Genomic DNA, 18,298 nt, shown 5'->3' with positions numbered 1-18,298 from the left:
TGTTTTCACTTCCTCACCCCAAAAGAATTGTGGGTATTGTAGTGCTTGGAGCAACAACAACAACAACAAAAAAACAAAAAAAGAAAGAAAAACAAAAAAGAAAGAAAGAAAAAATAACGTTCTTTTTCTTCTTTCAGCAGTAGAGTGCACCAAACCCGTGCAGATTCTGAGGGTTCACTGGCTTCCCAGAACGCAATGTCTCTTCCCAGCTCTTCAGCAGCTATGTTCATGTAAACTTTATTTTTGATATATTCATTTATATTGATATAGGTCTATAGACTTATTCTTATATACTCTTTGACAGAGTGTAAAACTTCTGGTAGTCTCGTCATCAAAGGAGCGAGAAACCACCGTGAGGTATCAGAAGTCCCTCTTTGTGACAGACAGCAGGTGCCACTGAACAGGTTACCTTCTCAGGCTGTGCTGGGCCTCCCTCAGCAAACTGTCAAAATCCATGGAGTCGTACTTGCTTTTTGTGGAGGCTGGATCGAAGTCGTCTGAATGGGAGTCTGGAAATGGAGCAACAAGGATGTGCGTTTAGCGTGAGGCGGAGCTGCATTTCTTAGAAGTCGCACATAAAACAACAGGGTTCACCTTTGTGTTCTCAGAAGTGTTTGCGGTGAGGGCTCTGGGAATATTCTGCACTTACGGTCACGTGCGGCTCTAAAGTTAAACCGATAGTTTCTATGCTTCCTGCGTTTTAGCAACAGACCAATAGGAATCACGGCGCAAGGACAGAATGCACTGCTTTTCTATATTTTTTACACAAAGACAGCAGATGTGTCCGTCCATCTCTCATAGCTCCTGTTTTTCTCGATCAACCTGATAATACATAAAGAGCATCTTATCTGTGCCAACAGACAGCTTCACAAATGGGGCCCCCCCAAAGGACTCGGCAGCACACACCTAGTGCTTTGAGAAATGGGAATGACCGTGGCAGCTGGGAGACGCCGGTTTGATCTAATGCAATGGCCAAGGGCTGGATTGTGTCACGCTGCACACCTTGAGGGATGAAAAATACCCCGCTGCTCTACTTAAAACTAATGGACAGTGTCTCTGAAAAGAAAAAAAAACGACGAGAAGATGGGAAGAGGTTTGGATACCTCGCTATTAAAAGATTCTCCCTTCCTCTCAATCTCTTATCTCGTGCTATCAATATGGGGGCTGACCAAAATAGCCCATTCCTGACAAAGAGGTTGTCGAATGAAGGCCTTTCCATTCCAGCAGACTGATTAGTCAATCTCAGTATAATGTCTAACCTCAAGGCTTCAGGATTAGCAACTGTTTCTCTGTGTGCCATGCACTCTTTTAAAAGGCTAACGGCTTCAAGAGCGTGCTTTGAAGAAGTAGAGTAACCGCCTCATTTAATGGGAAAATTGCTCTTTTTCTCTTAAAATGACCCGCTGACCCTCTCGTAGCGTCGCATTTTACATTTCTGACCTCACATATAGCTTCCAGAGCAGTCAATACTCATCTTTCATGTTGTCTCCGAGTGGAGCAGATGATCTTTTGTGTTTGTGCAGTACTTAAAATAATGGGGCACATGCTACTTAAGTCCCAACACTGCTTCGCTTCTCAATTGTCACCACCTTTTATCAAAGTGCATTTCTTTCCTTTTTCCACATGTCAGAAGCGGGGCATCACACCAGAAGAAGAAGAAAAAAGCCTCGATTTCACAGATAAGCTTGCATTATTTATCAAATGCGTCACTGCGGTTCGGGTTTCTGATTGAGATTCACGTGTCGGGCCAGTATAGAAGCTAAGCATGTTTACTCTGAGGAATAACTTATGTTGAATGAGTTCTGCTGTACTGCAGCTACATCCTCCACACTCTCAGCAAAGGCAGCAGCAGATAAGCGCAGACAGAAGTAGCTGGTAGGTAGGCAGAGAGCTGCTGAGGCGGCCCCTCCCCCCAATGTAAATTATTGGCCCCTAAGTGCCGCATCAAGGATCTACCTCGTTTCAGCACCACAACAGCTGGCAGCAGATGGACTTTAAAGGGAGTGGAGGGGGTGGGGAGGTTGTGGGATTTCACCTTGCTCCCACTTTCTTCTTCTTCGTCTTTTTTTCTTGTCATTCTTCTACAACATCTCGCTCCTACTAATTTCATCTAGCCCTGACTTGTCTTATTAATGAGATTCCCACACATACGTGAAAACACACAAGATCTGCTTTTAAGCTCAACAAAGTAAAAGCAAGCATCTCGCGTGCACATGAGTAATGGAGTCTGCCTCGTTTTGCTTCAGATACCGAGGCTACTCGTCGGCATGTTCACAGCCCGACCTCTGAACTCTCTTTGCAATCTCGAGGCGGGAACGCCCGGCCGGACACATTCTGGGCTGTAGGAATTGCTATCAGCGCCGAGATGGGTACGTTTTGATCTGGAAGCGTCACTCAAGGCTTATTCGCCTTCCCTCCCCACGTCCCGCTGACAGTCTTGCGTGCATGCAAATGTACAGCACGACCGCAGGGGGCTGATGGAAAGAACAACAAAGCTGCACTCACCCAAGTCTGTGTAATGTGATTTGCAGAACTGCTTTTGTCCGCCGAAGCACAGCTCGAACTGGGGCTCGTTTGACCTGCGTAAGGTGTGTCCATTCTCAAGGGCGGCAAAGGCGTCACAAGTGTAGCGGTACGTGATGAAGCCAAAATTGTCCCTGGTCAGGAATAGAAAATAAACACGTCAGAGTGTTGCTGTGGGGCAACAATGACTCAACGAGGGTGGGGGTGGGGGCCTTGTCGGTCATGACCATCGTTCTATTTATATGCAAAAGACAATCAATAAAGGTGCGTCTTTCAGGCTCCACGGGCCTAAATGCAGATGAATCGGGAGACGCTCTCAGATTGCAAAAGCTCTGTATTTGTCACCGGCCTCTGCTGTAAGTTCAGCAGTTACAGTAGACCCCCCCCACAGTGTGCTAAAACAACACTAAAGCCAAGATAGGACACAGATGCACACAAAGACAGAACATCTTGAGGCCTTACCCATCGTCCCTCAAATTCACTGCGCATTCCTCTATTTCACCGAAGAGTTCGAAGCGGCGCTTCAGCTCCGTCCGGGTGCAGTCGGACCTCAGTCGCCCCACGTACACCACTCGTCTCTCCTCCTGCTCGTTAAGAGGACAGACAGCGCAGAGGGAAAGAGATTAAAAGGGGGAGTCTTGTTTTTCCTTTCCCCCTTCTCCTTTCTTCACCGAGCACCTAATGAATTGGTCTTGATCACTCCTGTGGATACTGCCGGCGACTTTGGGGGGCCCCCCCTGTTTTTGTCCCTCTTTTCCATCTGTCTGTTGTGTTCCCTCTGTGATTGGTTCAGCCTGCTTCCTCTTATCTGATTGAGTTGCAGTTTGGAAGCGCCTTCAATCTGCCTTGGCACTACAATTCCTCTTTCTCTCTGCAACTCATCAAGCAGAGGCAGAGCGATTTTTATCAAATGATGCCATGTCTTAAGTTTGGGGCTGCTTCTTCCTTTTTGTGAAGTCTAAAAATAAAGCAGTGGGAGTGACTCAGCTATATATCACAGAAGCCTGCTTCTTTCTTTCTGTTTTTCTTTCCAGCTTTCGGGAGTCCAACTCACAATACACAGCAAACTTGGCGATGTTCCCTAAATGAGAGGCCTGTTAATATTGTAAGGTTATTCATATCCAAGAGAGAGGAAGCATAAAGAGCAGCAGCAGAGCGCCTCGGGGCAAAAAAAAAAAACCTGCTCCCTGAACCTCAGAGGACGTGAGGGTCATAGTGGAATAATTCAGGAACAAACTGCGCCAGGCTGGCTTTTGAGTATTTTAATTGCAGCTGCTAATCATATAATACAGTTGAGGCCCGAGGCTATCGTGTATGACTGGTATTATTTATTTATTCATTGATTTACTTGCCATTACTGGGCAAGTCCATTGAGGCCTGTTGGAATTCTGAAAGCTGTCTTCGGGGCAATAGTGACACGTATGGAAATCGGATGCCTGGCGCTAAACTCAAAGTTCACCTTTGCTCATTTGAGCTGCAGCTGAGGAAAGCAAGTAAAGATTAACCACGTGCGGCTGTCCTGTGCTTGGTCCCCTCTTTAATGTTGCGCACTGTTTGGAGGCTAAAAATGTAGAGCGTAGTTGCTGACGGCTGATAAACAAGGCGGCCTTGGCGTGCCCGTCCCTTTGACAGCTCGAGCTTTACCGCTGGGAATCGTTCGTCTCTCCATCGCCGAGATCGTTCGAATTACTGCGCCACCTAACGTGTGCTTTATCAACGGGTGGTAGCAGCGCCATCCCGCTGGAAACCAGAGTAATTTCACATTGAGACAAGGAGAGCGGAGATAAGGGTGGAGAAACGTGATGTTCACTGAATCTGCATGATTTTTCTTTAAAGTAGATACAGGAAAAAGAAGAGATTGGAATGGAATTAGTGGCTATTTCCTTCTTTTTATTTAAAATTAAAGATCCTCTCCTTTTTTTTTTTTTTTGCTCTCTTAGTTTTCATCTATTTTAACATTTTTGCCCCTGTGGTGTGATTAATAAGAGTCGACAGTGTTTCCAGACGGGAGACGTTAAAAATACACAACCCAGAGATAAAGAGGAAGGGCCTGTCGCCTGAATCATTCAGGAACTCACTTTGTATGTATTCTTTCAGCACGCACACACAAAGGGAGAGAGACGCACTGTGGCACATGGCACCGGGCTGGAGGGCTGTGTCATCCCAAGTAATCTGTGCATGTCTGTGGGAGGTTTTTGTGCGTTGTGCCACAGCAGTGATTACATGTGGTCTTTTATCAGCTTTGTTGCAGGAAGACCCAAAGTCAAGCATCAAACCCCACCCCCACCCCTTTCCCCCTCAAAAAAAAAGCTACAGAGGGAATGTGATGGTAGTTGTGTCAGCTGACTCACAATAGCTTTCTGCCTTTGTCTCTCTCGCTGCTCGGCCCTCTCGAACTCCTGCTTCTCGTAGTCCCGGCGGTACTCCTCCCTCTTCAGCCTCTCGTGCTGGTACTCCTCGTAGCTGTCATACCTGTGGAGACGAGGACATAATGCGAGATCACTCCCTCATCCTCTAAATTCGCCCTTCCCGTTGATGCTTATGAAGAACAATCACCAATATTTGCCGCGAGGGCTGCAAAGAGAAGGAGACGGACACGTTAATAAGATGTCTTTTTCGCCACCGCCACGATTGCGAAGCCCGCGAGTGAGGCCCGCGGGAGTGCCGGCGAGCAGCGCAGTCGGGGAGCCGAGCAGCTGCAACTGTCAGCACAACTTCACATGTCATTACTTTCTGCTTAGTTAGGGCTTCATCAAGAAGGAAAGTGCAACTTTCTCCCCCAGCCTGGAACAGTACGAGACATGTCCGTTAAGTTTTCGACTGATGAGCGACTCTCGGGCTTGTCGGGTGTCATTAGGCGCGTGGGTGCCAAATCAGCTCGGAGCACTGGGATGGTGTCAGTCTGTCTCTCTGTCTCTGTTTCAGCACAGCGCGAGTACATCTCTGCATATGAAATGGTCCCCTCTGCAGTGGCTCATGCAAAACTACAGAGGCAGTAAGTTGAATAAGTGGCATTATACAGCTGGGAGCGTCAGCTCACGGGTGCGGCACGAACGCGCATCAGTGTGATTCTTTTGTCAGTCGTCTAATAAAACACGATCAATTAAACATATTTGCCCTGCATGTTTGTCACCCCCCCATCCCCCCCATCCCCCAACCCGTTGGGACAGGATGTGGAAAGGCATTCACAAAGAACTCAAAGGATTTCTGAGCGGTGACAGCAAAAAGTGGTGCTGTGCTTTCATGCACGCCATTAAGAAATCCTAAGAAGAAAAAACACACAGAAAAACCAAACATTTGTCGTGACCCGAAGCGTGTAACTAAAAGTTTTAAGCACATGACAAATTGAAGGTTAAATGATTCATTTAAAACAATCACCTTGGCCTGCGGCTCAGAGGAGATCGAGGCTGGGGGTGGGGGCTCTTGTGATTCCTGGAACGAAAAGCATTCAAATCTGTGCTGTGACGAGACCTGAAGGGAAAAATAAAGTTAAAAGTCACTTTTTTTGCAAAAACAAAGGAAACGCGTTCATACTGTTGCAAACGTGTGACATTTGGTTAATTTGCTTTTGGCTTTAAGAACTAAATTAACCTCTTAGATATGCACAGGGCCCATTAGTCTGCATTAAAGAGCATCGTCTCCTCTCCTTGTGCTGACCTAACACAACCCTCGGAAAATGTGCTTGATTTGCTGCAGGATTTTTATACGCATCTGCGCTAGCATACGTGCACGTGCTATTTATGTTGTATGAAGACGTGGTCAATACTTATGGCCTTAGTGGCCTCACTGTAGAGCTAGTTCCCCTACACTGCTCGAGCTTCTGATGCTTAAATATTTAAGTGCTGCTGAAGAAGGAAGACCTGAATAATGGAAGGAGAGAAGTTTGGGAAGCTCAGTGAAGCAAAGGAATGCCAGTTTGGAAAGATGAAGGATCTTATGCTGCGAAATCTTAAAACAGTGAGGAGGGATTTAGAGAATTATTTCCCTGAAATTCTGTTTATCTTCTCCTGCGTGGAACTATAACAAGCTTACTGCTCTGTCACGTTCAAACTCCAATCCCTATGCAGCGTTTTCAGAAAGCTTGTCAGTGTCAGATTTTGATGCAACGCCTTGAGACTATTACTGTATAATTTGTGAGCGAGAGCGAAGAACAAGGGCCCGAATAGAATAAAGTGATTCTATTGGCTCCGCGGAGTAAACTGACCTTTCAGTAATCATGCAAACAAACTGAGTCACAGCGGTGGAGTCGTACACTGGGAGTCAGTCAATGAGCCGCTCCTGACAAACTGAATTTATTCACATCCCTCTCGGTTACTCCAGTTTGCCTCTGTTCTTTCACCAAAAGAACCCAACCAGAATCCCCCTCGGCTCTGATCAAAGGGAAGCATGGGAAATGTAGTTCTCCCAGAAAGCTATGATGATAGGAGTCTTTTTTAGAGAGGGGTTTGGAGACTATATTCCCACAGACTGGTTCTCGCTTTCATCTCTGGGGATGTAAAAGACGAGGGTTTGCCACTCAGTAAAAACAACAGCTGCCGCTTAAAACAATAGCCCGAGCATCAAACAAAAAACGGGAGCATGCAAGGGAGTGAGTGAGAAGGGGTGGGTGGGTGAGAGTGTTAGAAAGACACTCAAATAAAACTCCCTGCCTAGAGATGAAAACTCACACTGTTCAAAAGTCCAGTGCCTCTGGCACCTTTCATGTTCTGTTTTTTTTTCTCTTTTGTCCTTTGTCTGTTAGTTTAGGGGGGGACCATTCAACTAATCTTTTTCCCCCATTGTCAGCTCAGATCTAAGTGTCACCTGGCATAAAGGCATCATCTGAGTCGTGTAACAACTGCAGTATGGTTAGAATCTATTGCATCACAGAATAGCAGGAGGTGAAGAAATCCTAAAAAGGCCAGGTCACGGTCTATCACAGGCAGTTTTTTAAATATTCTGAGTCAAAATCACATGCGAAAAGGGAGAGTTGAAGGGCGTGACCATGTTGTTTTAAAAATGGGCATACAAGGTGGTGTAAACATTTCTGAGAAGTGGTTTCCTGCTTGCTATGAGTCCTGTTTAAACTGCATAACTTTGAGGTGGAGCAGCCAAGTAAAAGAACAAAAAAGGGAGAAAGGGGAGTCTGGGGAAGAGACTGATAACTTACCAAGAGGACGGGCGTCTGTCGGGTGAGCTGGAGAGAGAGCGCCTGCGGTATCGTGAAGAGGAGCTGCGGGACCCAGACTGGGAACGGGAACGAGAGCGGGACCCGCTGCCGGCCCAGCAGGAAGGTCTGCTGGGTGACAGGAGCAGGGAGGAAGGTGGAGAGACAGAGCCTCGTGAAGGGGAGCAGCTGGATGGTGGGGAAGAAGAGGGAGAGCAGGGGGCGCAGTCAAAGAGTAGATCCAGAGGGGTGCCCTCCCATGGAAAGAGGAATCGACTTTCACGGCTCTCGTCCAGCTCTAGTTCGTCGTGAAAGGCCAGAAACCCCGGGTGAAGGTAGCTGGAGGCAGGCAGCCTCTGGGGGTAGCAGTCATTCTCTCCCCCCTCGAGGGACTGAGGAGCTGTAGCATTGTTCGTTTTGCTGCTTGATTCTTTCTCCTGGCTACCCGGGCTGTAGAGGGCTTGCAAAGGGTAGCCAAAGTGCTTGTTAAGTTCTGCTCGGATTTCCTGGTCGCACAGGAGCTTTCGGCTGGTGGCGCAAAGATTGTGTTGGTCCCTGTCAATAGTGGCCTCTTGTGAGGGGATCTGAGCGGTTTGTCTGAGGGCGTGCTCCCCTAACCCCCGAACCTGGCCCGCCTCTCCATCCACAGACCCAAAATTCTGCTGTTTAGCCAAAAAACCAGGTGAAGCTGACGATGGAGGAAATGATGAAGATGACGGTGGCATGGCTGAATCCTTAAATTCCACATGCCTGCTCTCCACTTTGCCTTCAGCAGGCACTGGAGCATCAGTGGCACCTGAGGTGAATGTCATTTTCACAGCTGTGGTTGTGGTAACAGTGGCTGAGCCCCCATCCTTCTTATTACCAGCTGTTGCCTGGCAATAGTCATGGTCGCTGTAGTTACGGGGCGTTGCCCGCTTAGTGTTGCCGGTGCTGCGATACTCCTCAAGGCCGCCCCCCACTGCTTGTTGAGTGACGGAGTAAGGGAGGGTGGTGGTTGCTTTGCTCAGTTGGGCGTAAAGCTCAGTCTGTTCAGGACCCTTCCTGGTGGGGCCCCTGCCTGAGGCACCTGGGGCCGGGGCCAGAGCGCCGGGGCCCAACTCACTCAGCCTGGCTCTTTTGCATGCCAAGGCCGAGGAGGAACATGAAGACAACTTGGTTTTGAGAGATGCTTTGAAAGGATTCTCTTGACTGGCTTTGTGTGGGGGCGTGGTAGGTGGTGTCAAACCTGCGAGGGGAGGAAGAGACACAGGTTGGGTTGGGAACAGTAAAATGAAAATGGAATCATAACGCAAACCTCCCCACCTAGCCCCTCCCTCCTCTGCCTCCTCGCCCACACTCCTCTATAAACTCCCGGGTCAGTTTATGGACAGTGGACACAGATACATGCCTGATTAAAATATTCACTTTCCCTCGGCCTAATCCTATTTTATTGCAATCTTGACAGATTAATGTAATGCTTGGTGTAACTTGATATGGCTGCACTGTAATACGGATGACTTGCCATTCTCTACCTCGCTGACCTTGAAAAGATCCCTTTTCGTGGAAAAAGAAAAAAGAAAAAAATATAACCCCGGAAAGGACAAACGTAATGCATCTGATAGCAGGCAGGAAAAAAATTAAAGTGAATGTATCATATCCCTGCCCGCTTCATAGAAACGTCTGGTTTCATTCCGATGAATTGGTCGCCGTCCTGCGCCAAGACCCTTTTGCGTGTGTGTGTGTGTAGTCTCAAAGAACAATTGTGTGTGTGACGCAGTGCATGTTTAAAGATTAGCCAGCACCATCCACATTTTCTGTAAGAAGAGAACTGGATGTCACCGCTCTTAATGTTGCCTTAGCAAGCCTGGTGGTGGATCACTGGAAGCACTGGGAATAGGTTAACATTCCTTTCAGATGGCATGTCCCTATTGGATGTGCCCCCCGCCTCCTCTTGCTTCCCTCTCCCTCACAGATTTACAACCAGACAGATGGCAGTTATATGGGAAGTCCTGAGATGAGCCCACTTTATAGCATTGTTAATGCACTCACACAAACAGCCGACACCATTACTCTCGTTCTCCCCTTTCCTCCTCTTCCTCGTCGATCGCCCCCTTTTCGCTTTAGTTCGAGTCTGCCGTTCCGCCCTGTTCTCTCTTCCCGTCTGCCACCTTCCACCAGATCAATCTCTCCTTCTCCGGCTCTGTCTCCCTGCATCTTTTCCTGTTTTTATCTTCCGCAGAACAAATGTGCCCACACACGCAGGCACACTCATCGCTAACAGACTCTCACTGGAGTCAAACTCAGGCACTTTGAAACACCTACGCTCTCCCCTCTTCTTTGCCATTCTTATAATGCAGATCATTCTTCCCTTGCTGGCGAATTGCACCAAATGACAGCTATTAGTATCAAATCCCGTGTTAGGATGTGCACCGGAAAGACAGCCTGGCAACGAGCGTGTGGGATCGCAAAACATAAATGTGCATGTTTCGGCTGTGTTTGGAAGGCCTGATCCACCAGCTTATCATCCTACTTATTATCTGGATGTGCCTATAAGTAGGACTGCAAGCGCCCACTCCCCTTCCTCCCTTCCTTTCCTTCTCCCTTCTCGCTCTCCTCTGTCTCGTTCTCTCGCTCACTTCCCCCCAATCCTCTTCCCCAGTCATGATAGCGAGACAGACATATATTTGCATTATGCCAATTAAATGAGCTTTGGAAATGAGAAAGGAGAGACGCAGAGAGGGAGAGTGGATGCTACACAATGCCTGAAGAACTTCTGTTTCACCAATCAAACGCCATCTGTCCAAAACAACGTACGCACGGGGTCATAAACTAGGAGCCATTAGCGATAGGCGGAAATAAATCAGAATTAGATAAAAATGTGCCTCTCAGTCAAACTTGCTAGTGATGGATGATCTGCAGGTGCGAGCACCAATCATGCGGGGCCCGGAGAGAAAGCAGTGGCGCAGCGATCGAGGCAGAAAGAGGCAAGGTTTTGGGATTTTTGGGTTTTTTTTTTATAGTTCTATTTTCTCGTCCAGCTGCAAATTGTGAAGGGACCTCGGAGCGAACAACAACTCCAGGCTTAAAGAGTTGATCCGGCAGTAAGCTAGGCAAATAACAACACACAGACCACCTCTGTGTCATGAGATACAGTAATTAAAGACAACACAGCAGTACAGGGTAAATCTATTAGCTTGATAGAGATTAGGTCTGAACAGTCAGATCCCGGGGGGGTGCTCACCGTACCTCTCCGAGAAGGGTCAAGAAAACATGCAGTCAAACAGTCCAAACCTCGCTATTAATAACTACTAATCATCATTCGAGTAGGTACAAAGTGTACAAGTCCTCACAGTTAAATTTATCTTTCTTTTAATGAGTGGTTACTACTACTACAACTCATCAAAAAGGCATAAAGTAATAAACTACTGGAAGCAAGTCAAGGAAAATTCCACCAGCGCATGGTCGACTTGCCCTGGGAGTAGAAGGTGGGACCGCCCACCTGGTAGACTGCCATTTGATTATCAGTAACACCACCCTTTATCTCTATTGTAGTGGGATGATTCTCTAAATCTACGAAGGAACGTGTAAGTCCGAACCTAAAAGCTGACAACTCTGCTTACTGGGATCTATATCCATCTGGCTCGTGCAGCGCTGAGACTCAAAAGCTAATCTCTAAGTGAGAAAGGCGCTCAGCAGCCCAGAGCTTTCTGGACTAATGACTTTCCTGCTAATATTCAATCCTACATTTTCCACAGAACGGGTTTAAGTCAGGTGAAAGGCTTTATTTGACCGTGCTTATAAAATGGATGTGTTGGAAAAGAACAGACGGCTTAGATTTGGCCACAGGTCAACAGACTCGCCCACGTGCAGTAAAAGCGGAAGAAATATTAACTGCGTTTGATTGCCACAGAGATTAAGGGGCATTGCTCTTTCCAATCTTTAGGTCTCAACAGACATCCCCCCTCTGACCCTGAAAGCTTATCTACATAAATGGGTTAAACAGCACTTCAGCCAAACTGAGAAGGACAGGGGGATACCTCTGGAGGTTTGCTTTTCCACCCCCACAGGAGCTAAGTAGAAGACAGGGGGTATTATGAGGACCATTTCCCTTGCTAGTAAATAAATAGACAAAAGGGCCAGGGCTGTTATTTTGTTTTATTGACCTTAGGTAATTAATTGTAAGAAAACGTGGTAATTACTAACATCGTTGACATAAAGAGCGAAAGAAATGGATGACCTGCAATACTGCAGCTTTTCCCCTCACATTTTCATCCCTTTTGTCTTTTAAATACCAATTACATATAGTTTTTTTTTCTAATTTAGCTGAGCATAACTCAATAACACGAAAGGATGAAGTGACTGATAATGAAGAAATATCCCCAGTCTGGCAACATCTACGCAGTTGCCTGTGTCCACAGGGAATTTGAGTAAGGAAGGCGCTGATCATACAGGCAAAACTCAATTACACAGCAAAACCCAATGAAAACAGCAGCCATCTGAATTTTCCCTGCCACGTGTAGGCTAAAGCTCCTTCTACTCATACACTGCTTTCCATTTAATTTGACCACGTATGAACATGTTGGTTTCATGTATGAATGAGCCTCCTGGTCCCATTACTGCAAAGGTGATCTTTCAAGTTTGGACCTCATACACATTCACGCGTCGCTTTCACGACTGCAAAACGCCCCCCGTGAATTGCTCAGCTCAGTAAAACATGACTGTTAAGGAGAAGCAGTTGAACAGCACAGGAATAAAATTAACGCGTGCGTAACAACAGCTCTCGCTCGCTGAGCCCGCGTGATTGGGGCAGGGGCAGCTTTCTCAGCAGCACCGTGCAGCGCGCGAAGACCCTGCTCTTTGCAAAGTTTTCAAACACCTGACTATACTTCACTCGTGTCCATGCGGACCATACGTGCAACGATTCCTTTGCACTTCTTTGTCACTGTCGCGGTTATGTCTGAATGAGCTTTAATGCAGCCGTGACCTACGTCTAAATGACAGGATGCCATTACTTGAACAGATTGATGAAGCCAGCATAGTTGTGTATTCTGCGCCTGGAGAGGGCTTGAGTGAGCTGTCAGTCAGACAGCATTAGGATCTGGTGGAAGGAAAGGTATATTAACTCTTCACTAACAAACCAGTGGGCGTGGTAGGGGAATGGGAGGAGTTTGCTAATAAAAGCCGAGGAGATTGGAAGACCTAATCAATACTTAGGCGCATAAAATTGATCTCCTTATGTCTTCACCTTGAACTCTGAACTGTGATGGAACTATCAAGGCTCCCTAAAGGAATGAACCCATTACTTCCTACCACAGCTATAAGTACTCGGCCGGTCATTTAAAAAGAATTTACATTGTCAGAAAAAGTCTGCTTACCTGGGGTTCCAGCAATCTCCACACTTAATGTGCGTTCAGTGGTTTTGTTCTCAAACGGTGATCCCTTGTAGTCACTGGAAGACAAAATAAAACGTAGAACGTCTCACTTCACAGGTGAAAGTAAGACTAAAGAAAGATGTAATGACCTAAAGAAATGGAAATGAATCACAAAAATGCCTCAGGTTGGATTCTAGTCTATATAGCTTTCTTTGATTTCGTCTTTTTTCTGTAGTTTCCATGTTGCCTTTTTTTTTTGCCTAGAATAATGTGGAAAAACTTCTCACACTTACTTTGGAGACTCTGGGGTCAAAGGAAGTGGCAAGGTGGTTGGTTTGGCTGCAGAACACAAAGGAGCATGGGTAATTATTGATCTAAGTATAACACTCATGGTAGAAGAGAACAGATCCACAAGTCTGCAACAATTAATCCCAAATTGGCTCAACAAATGCAAATATTACTACGAAAAAAGAAATAAAAAAAACACCCATTTCTAGTTAGAAAGCCTTACTATGGACACTATTGTACAGAGTATATCTTTTTTTAGATTGACCCCATTTAAAAAATTTATTCTCTTAGGATAGACTGTTCACTCTGTGAGGCAGGATGAAGTGATGGTACGTGTTTCACAGGTGTCTGGACACAGACACCACGCTCAAGACAACAAACAGATCGAAATGGAAAAAGACATACAGAGAGAGAGACGATGCCACAAACAAGACACATGACTGTGGGTGAGCCCCTCCCTAGACAATAAAGTCATAATCGCATGCACCAACAGCAGAGGAGGGGGGAGAAAAGAAAAACAAAAAGAAGGAAGAAAGGAGAGTCAAGGAAGCTTGTGCAGTTGCCCGAGGCTCTGGCCGGCTTGTGCTCCAGCTAAGAGAAGTGTGGCTTTAGTAGCGCGATTCTAGAGAGCAGCACCGGGGCTCTGAGTCTAAATGTACATATTCAGCACACTCAGCTCAATCAGCCAAAGATGATTCAAGGATTGGCTTTGCGAATACAAGACGTACAGTAGCAAGACATGGCTCACCCCTTTTTCCCACCCACTCCTTTGTTTTTTCAAAGACAAAAAAAAAAACCCCACTCATTTTTGAAAATTGAAAAGAGTGCCTCAGCGACTAGCAAAAAGCATTGGCGAGCAGGCTGTTTTGCTGTCATTGTTGTTGATGCCCTAACAATGACTTGTTAGATTCAAATTAGGACAGGGGGTTAGTCGTGAAATCAAACCGGGAAGTGGTTAGAGCAAGAGAGGGAGAAAAGAGAGCAGAGATAAGGCCAGTGGGGGGGATGCAGTTCATGATTACCTAACAATGGGTGGCCCTGGTCATCGGGGTGCTCGCTGAGTGCCTGCATGTGTGGGTGCCCTTGCCCTTGTATGATGCAGGGAGGGGTGGGCTCTGCAATGCTAGTATCTGGGAGGAGTGGGCTTGGTGGGCCCTGTGAGAGCACCGCTGCGGGGCTGCCCATGACATGGTCATCATCATCATCATCACCATCAACAACAACACCATCATTATCATCATCATCATCATCATCATGGTTAACATCCTCCCTGTAGCCCCCCTGGCTTGGCCACCCCAGATCTAGTCCAAAGGCCATGTCTAGCCCTGGATCTGGCTGGTTAACCCAGCTCTCTAGGTCAAAGGTGAGAGGTGACAACAGGGGCCTTGAATCAGGCTCCTCAGCTTGATTTACTCCCTTGTTTCTATCATCAGTGGTCCCTCTGAGCTCCTTCTCCTCCTTAACCTTAGAAAAAGCCCGGGCTGGACTCTCAGACCTCGCTGCTAATTTGCTCTTACTGCTCCGTAAAGGGGTAATGGGAGTATGCGGGAGGACACGGGCGTGATACTGAGCGGGCCTGTTTTTGGAGGTGAGCAGCTGGCTAAGTAACGGGTGCCCCGGCTTCTCGTCTCTTTTCTTTATAGTCACTGTGATGTGCCTATGTGGCGCACGGCTGGCACTGTTACTGTTGCTACGGCCTTGCCTGCCAAAGCCCTCACTAGCCTGAGTGGCGCCTGCAGCCTCTCGGCAATGCTCACAGCTGTGACTCGCCTCTCGGGGAGGGAGGGAATAAGAGTGCATATACCTAATAAACCTAGCGGCGGCCAGGCGGCCCGCATCGCCTGGCGGCCTTCCTTCTTCACTGGGCGGCCCGTGCTCCAGTTTGGGGCGGGCATGGCCGCAGGCGGAGCTTCTGTGGCCAACAGGGATAGTAGCACCCTCCGACTCCTCAAACCCGTCATCGTGAGCGCAACGCTGCCACTTCCCAGCCCCAAGACCAGCCATACTACACTCGCCTCCAGCCCGGCTCTCACCTCGCTGGTGATGCTGCTGTGGCGGCTGCTGCTGCTGCTGTTGATGAGACGGCACAGCCGGCTTCTTCTTGGAGGTGGTAGAGGAAGAGGAGGAAGAGGTGGAGGAGAGGGAGGAGAACGAGGAAGTGGATGACGAGGACGGTGAAGAGGAGGAAGAAGAGGCACCGAGACCCATGCCACTCTTGTCCCTGCTACTAGCACCCCCCCAGGCGCTCTTGGCTTCGCTGGCTTTGGCGTGGAGGAGGATGTCATCGGTGGCGGTTAGGTATTTCAGCAGCTCGGTGCAGGGCCGCCTCACCGGGCGGTTCTGTTGGCTGGAGCCCCCTCTTGCTTTGCCGTTCCAGGGGCTCTCCGTCTGCGGAGGAACGAGCAGAGAGAGAGCGAATGACTTAGTTAGCTCCAATAAAAAGTTTTGCACAGTGCAGCTGATCTAGTTGCGAGAAATGTTAAGTATTTTATTTGGAACAAAAACAAAAGTAGAAAAGAGACGGAGGCATGGAGAGCCTAAGAGTGTGACTCAAACAGCTCGAGCGCAGTGGTTGCCCAACTGTCTAGGAGGCGATGGTGGGAGTGCTGTCCGCCCATCATTTTAATTGCGTGGCCCCCCGAGCGCCACCGCGCCACTCTGTACGCACACCACGTCCTCCGGGAGTCCTCATTCGCTCTGCTCCAGAAACGGATGACTCAAAGACACAGTATGAAAATAGACTCTGTGAAGAAGGGTTGACGCACTGCATGTGCAAACACGGTACGCAGAGCTAACATATGTCTGCGCCGCATTCACCACACAGTGAGATACAGATGTTCTTTACATTGTGATGATTTTGTGCATGCGTTAAAGCATAACAAATGCAGATTTCAGACAGTCCTACCGAGCAAGAGAACACAATTAAGTGCTATATGCTGATATGACACTGAATGCACAGTATGCCACATTCTGGTGTGAAATCCAAACGGGCGAGAGTGAAATAATCCCAATTTTTCATTTAGCAGAATTCACAAAACCTGTGATACTTACGCTGACTAAAATTAAATCTTAATCAAACCCACCCCTATAGAAAAACACTCTCTTCAGAGCCATCTAATGAGTACATCAAGTCTGATATTTTGATCTTGTCGTCTCAAGGCATCAATCTCGCCGCAAGAGCGCCTGTCGCTGCTTTTTTTTTGTTTTTCTTTCTTTTTTTTTCCCGTCCTCCAACAGGCACCATACCAAGGCGGATAAGTGGTGGAGCTAATGAGACAACGGTGCCGACGCCTCGCCTGGAAAGCCCAACAGCAATCAGCCTGTTTTCATTACGAGATGGCCCCCTGGGACAGTAGACTGCTAGAGCAGAAGTCTAACATCTTCTAAAGGCGGCCACCAAAACAGGCAAAAAAAAAAAAAAAAAAAAAAAGTGAGAAGGAGGGAGGGTGAGCAAGTAGCGAGAGAGAGCAAGAAAAGAGTGAGAGAGATAAACAAACACAAACAGGAAAAAAAGTGTGTGCACGGGAGTGAAATCAACAGCGTGTGCGTGTGTGTGTGTGTGTGACTCCCTACCTTGACGACGGCAGGTGGTGGTCTGATCCGGTGGTTGCTGCTGGCTGCATGGTTCTGTGCCTTGCCACCTGTGTATTGATTATAGCTGAGCTGGGAGTTTGCGGGTGCCAGAAGGAGTTTCTTCAGCTGCGAATGGACCCAAACAGAACCAGAAAGGTGGGAGAGGAAGAAGGAGGAGGAGGAGGAGCGGGGAGTCAGCGTGGGTTATGCAAATGGCACCTTTTAATTCAATTCGACTTTATTTAAACAGTGCCAGTTTACGGCGGCAGTCATTTCAGAGCACTTTACATTGTAGGGTAAAAGATTTACAATGGCAGCCTTTCAGTTGCTTTCATTTTTTAACTCTGCAGTTAAAAAAAAAGACTTCTTTTTTTTAACTTAAGTGCATGCTACGTGACATGAAAAGTCAAGCCTCTTTTTTCTTCCAGTGCAGGTGTTTTTGTGTACACACCACTAGGCTTCTCTAATGTGATTGAATAAACACGCTCAGGCATTTGGCTAAAGGTCATTTGGAAGGGACCAGCATGGAATAAAATGGACTACAATGTCACATAACATAACGTTTTAGGTCAAAGCCTATAAGCTAGAGAAAAACCCAGATGGCACGGACGTGTGTAAAAATAACAGCACCAAGGTAGGCCGAGTTCTTATTTGTGGTGGTGGGGGTGTTTGCCAAAAGAGATGACTCCGGCACAGGGGGATTAGCCGAGACCCTGCTGAGAGCAGACGAGATGAGATAGATTTCCTTTTCCCCCCCGACTTTCATTACGTCCCGGCTTGATTTCAGGGCCCGTGGCACTGTGTCAGCCGCAGTTGTCCCCAACCACAGCGTTCGTATCACTGAACTGGCGCCACGATAGCGCTGTTATGTAATTAGCGCTGAGCAGCAAACACACTGATCCTTTCCACTCACTTCCCTCCTACTTGCATCTGCATCCCTGCTTGCTGCGACTGCACATAAATGAACACATTGTGGCAAATACGGAGTGTGAAGTCAGGCAAACGTCACACAGACAAATGACCGCTACTGGGGTTCTGGTCTTGTTGAGAAGTCTTATCTGATGTGTGCTTTGGACTGCCAAAAACACAGCGTACGTGTGAGTACGTGCGAGACCGGAGGTCAGGTCTCGGGTATAACTCATGTCTGAACTGTAGGATGGTGCTGGTGTGAGAATCGTGATAAGGAAGAGCTGTAGCTGTTACCAGGGAAGGCTCCTCGGGCTCTGGGGTGCGCGGTGAGCCGTCGGGAGAGGAGGGACAGCTCTGGTCACTGGCATTGGTCACGTCCCCATCTGCCAGGGCCTCAAACGAAGGCAATCCGTCCTCATCCACCGGGATGCTGTCCAGGGTCTCTGTAAGCACTGCCAGCAAGTTGGCCTCATTTTCTTCATCTATCTTCTTAGGAGGGGGGGTA

General features: G+C 47.7%; 1 protein-coding gene across 7 annotated transcripts in view; it reads right to left on the bottom strand.

Annotated features, from left to right (window-relative positions):
- Positions 1-6: 6 nt before the first annotated feature.
- ppargc1a (peroxisome proliferator-activated receptor gamma, coactivator 1 alpha) overlaps positions 7-18,298 on the bottom strand; it is a 297,332-nt gene continuing 279,040 nt past the window's right edge. For 3 of the 7 annotated variants that reach the window (XM_013913339.1, XM_013913341.1, XM_013913343.1), the window contains exons 3-13: positions 18,088-18,282; positions 16,885-17,010; positions 14,334-15,699; positions 13,317-13,362; positions 13,027-13,100; positions 7,673-8,897; positions 5,902-5,994; positions 4,875-4,995; positions 2,986-3,107; positions 2,506-2,657; positions 7-509 (exon numbers count right to left, since the gene is read on the bottom strand). In XM_013913339.1, the coding sequence (XP_013768793.1) occupies positions 406-509; positions 2,506-2,657; positions 2,986-3,107; positions 4,875-4,995; positions 5,902-5,994; positions 7,673-8,897; positions 13,027-13,100; positions 13,317-13,362; positions 14,334-15,699; positions 16,885-17,010; positions 18,088-18,282 (3,624 nt within the window). In that variant the 3' untranslated portion in view covers positions 7-405. The remainder of the gene's footprint in view (positions 510-2,505; positions 2,658-2,985; positions 3,108-4,874; positions 4,996-5,901; positions 5,995-7,672; positions 8,898-13,026; positions 13,101-13,316; positions 13,363-14,333; positions 15,700-16,884; positions 17,011-18,087; positions 18,283-18,298) is intronic. The other 4 variants (XM_013913340.1, XM_013913342.1, XM_005742987.1 and 1 more) reach the window with 3 other exon arrangements.

The sequence above is a fragment of the Pundamilia nyererei genome, unplaced genomic scaffold, assembly GCF_000239375.1.
Source record: "Pundamilia nyererei isolate P.nyererei 1_Seehausen unplaced genomic scaffold, PunNye1.0 scaffold00126, whole genome shotgun sequence".
Classification (NCBI taxonomy): Eukaryota; Metazoa; Chordata; class Actinopteri; order Cichliformes; family Cichlidae; genus Pundamilia; species Pundamilia nyererei.
The sequence above is the reverse complement of the archived record's forward strand: the minus strand, read 5'-3'. Positions and strand labels throughout refer to the sequence as shown.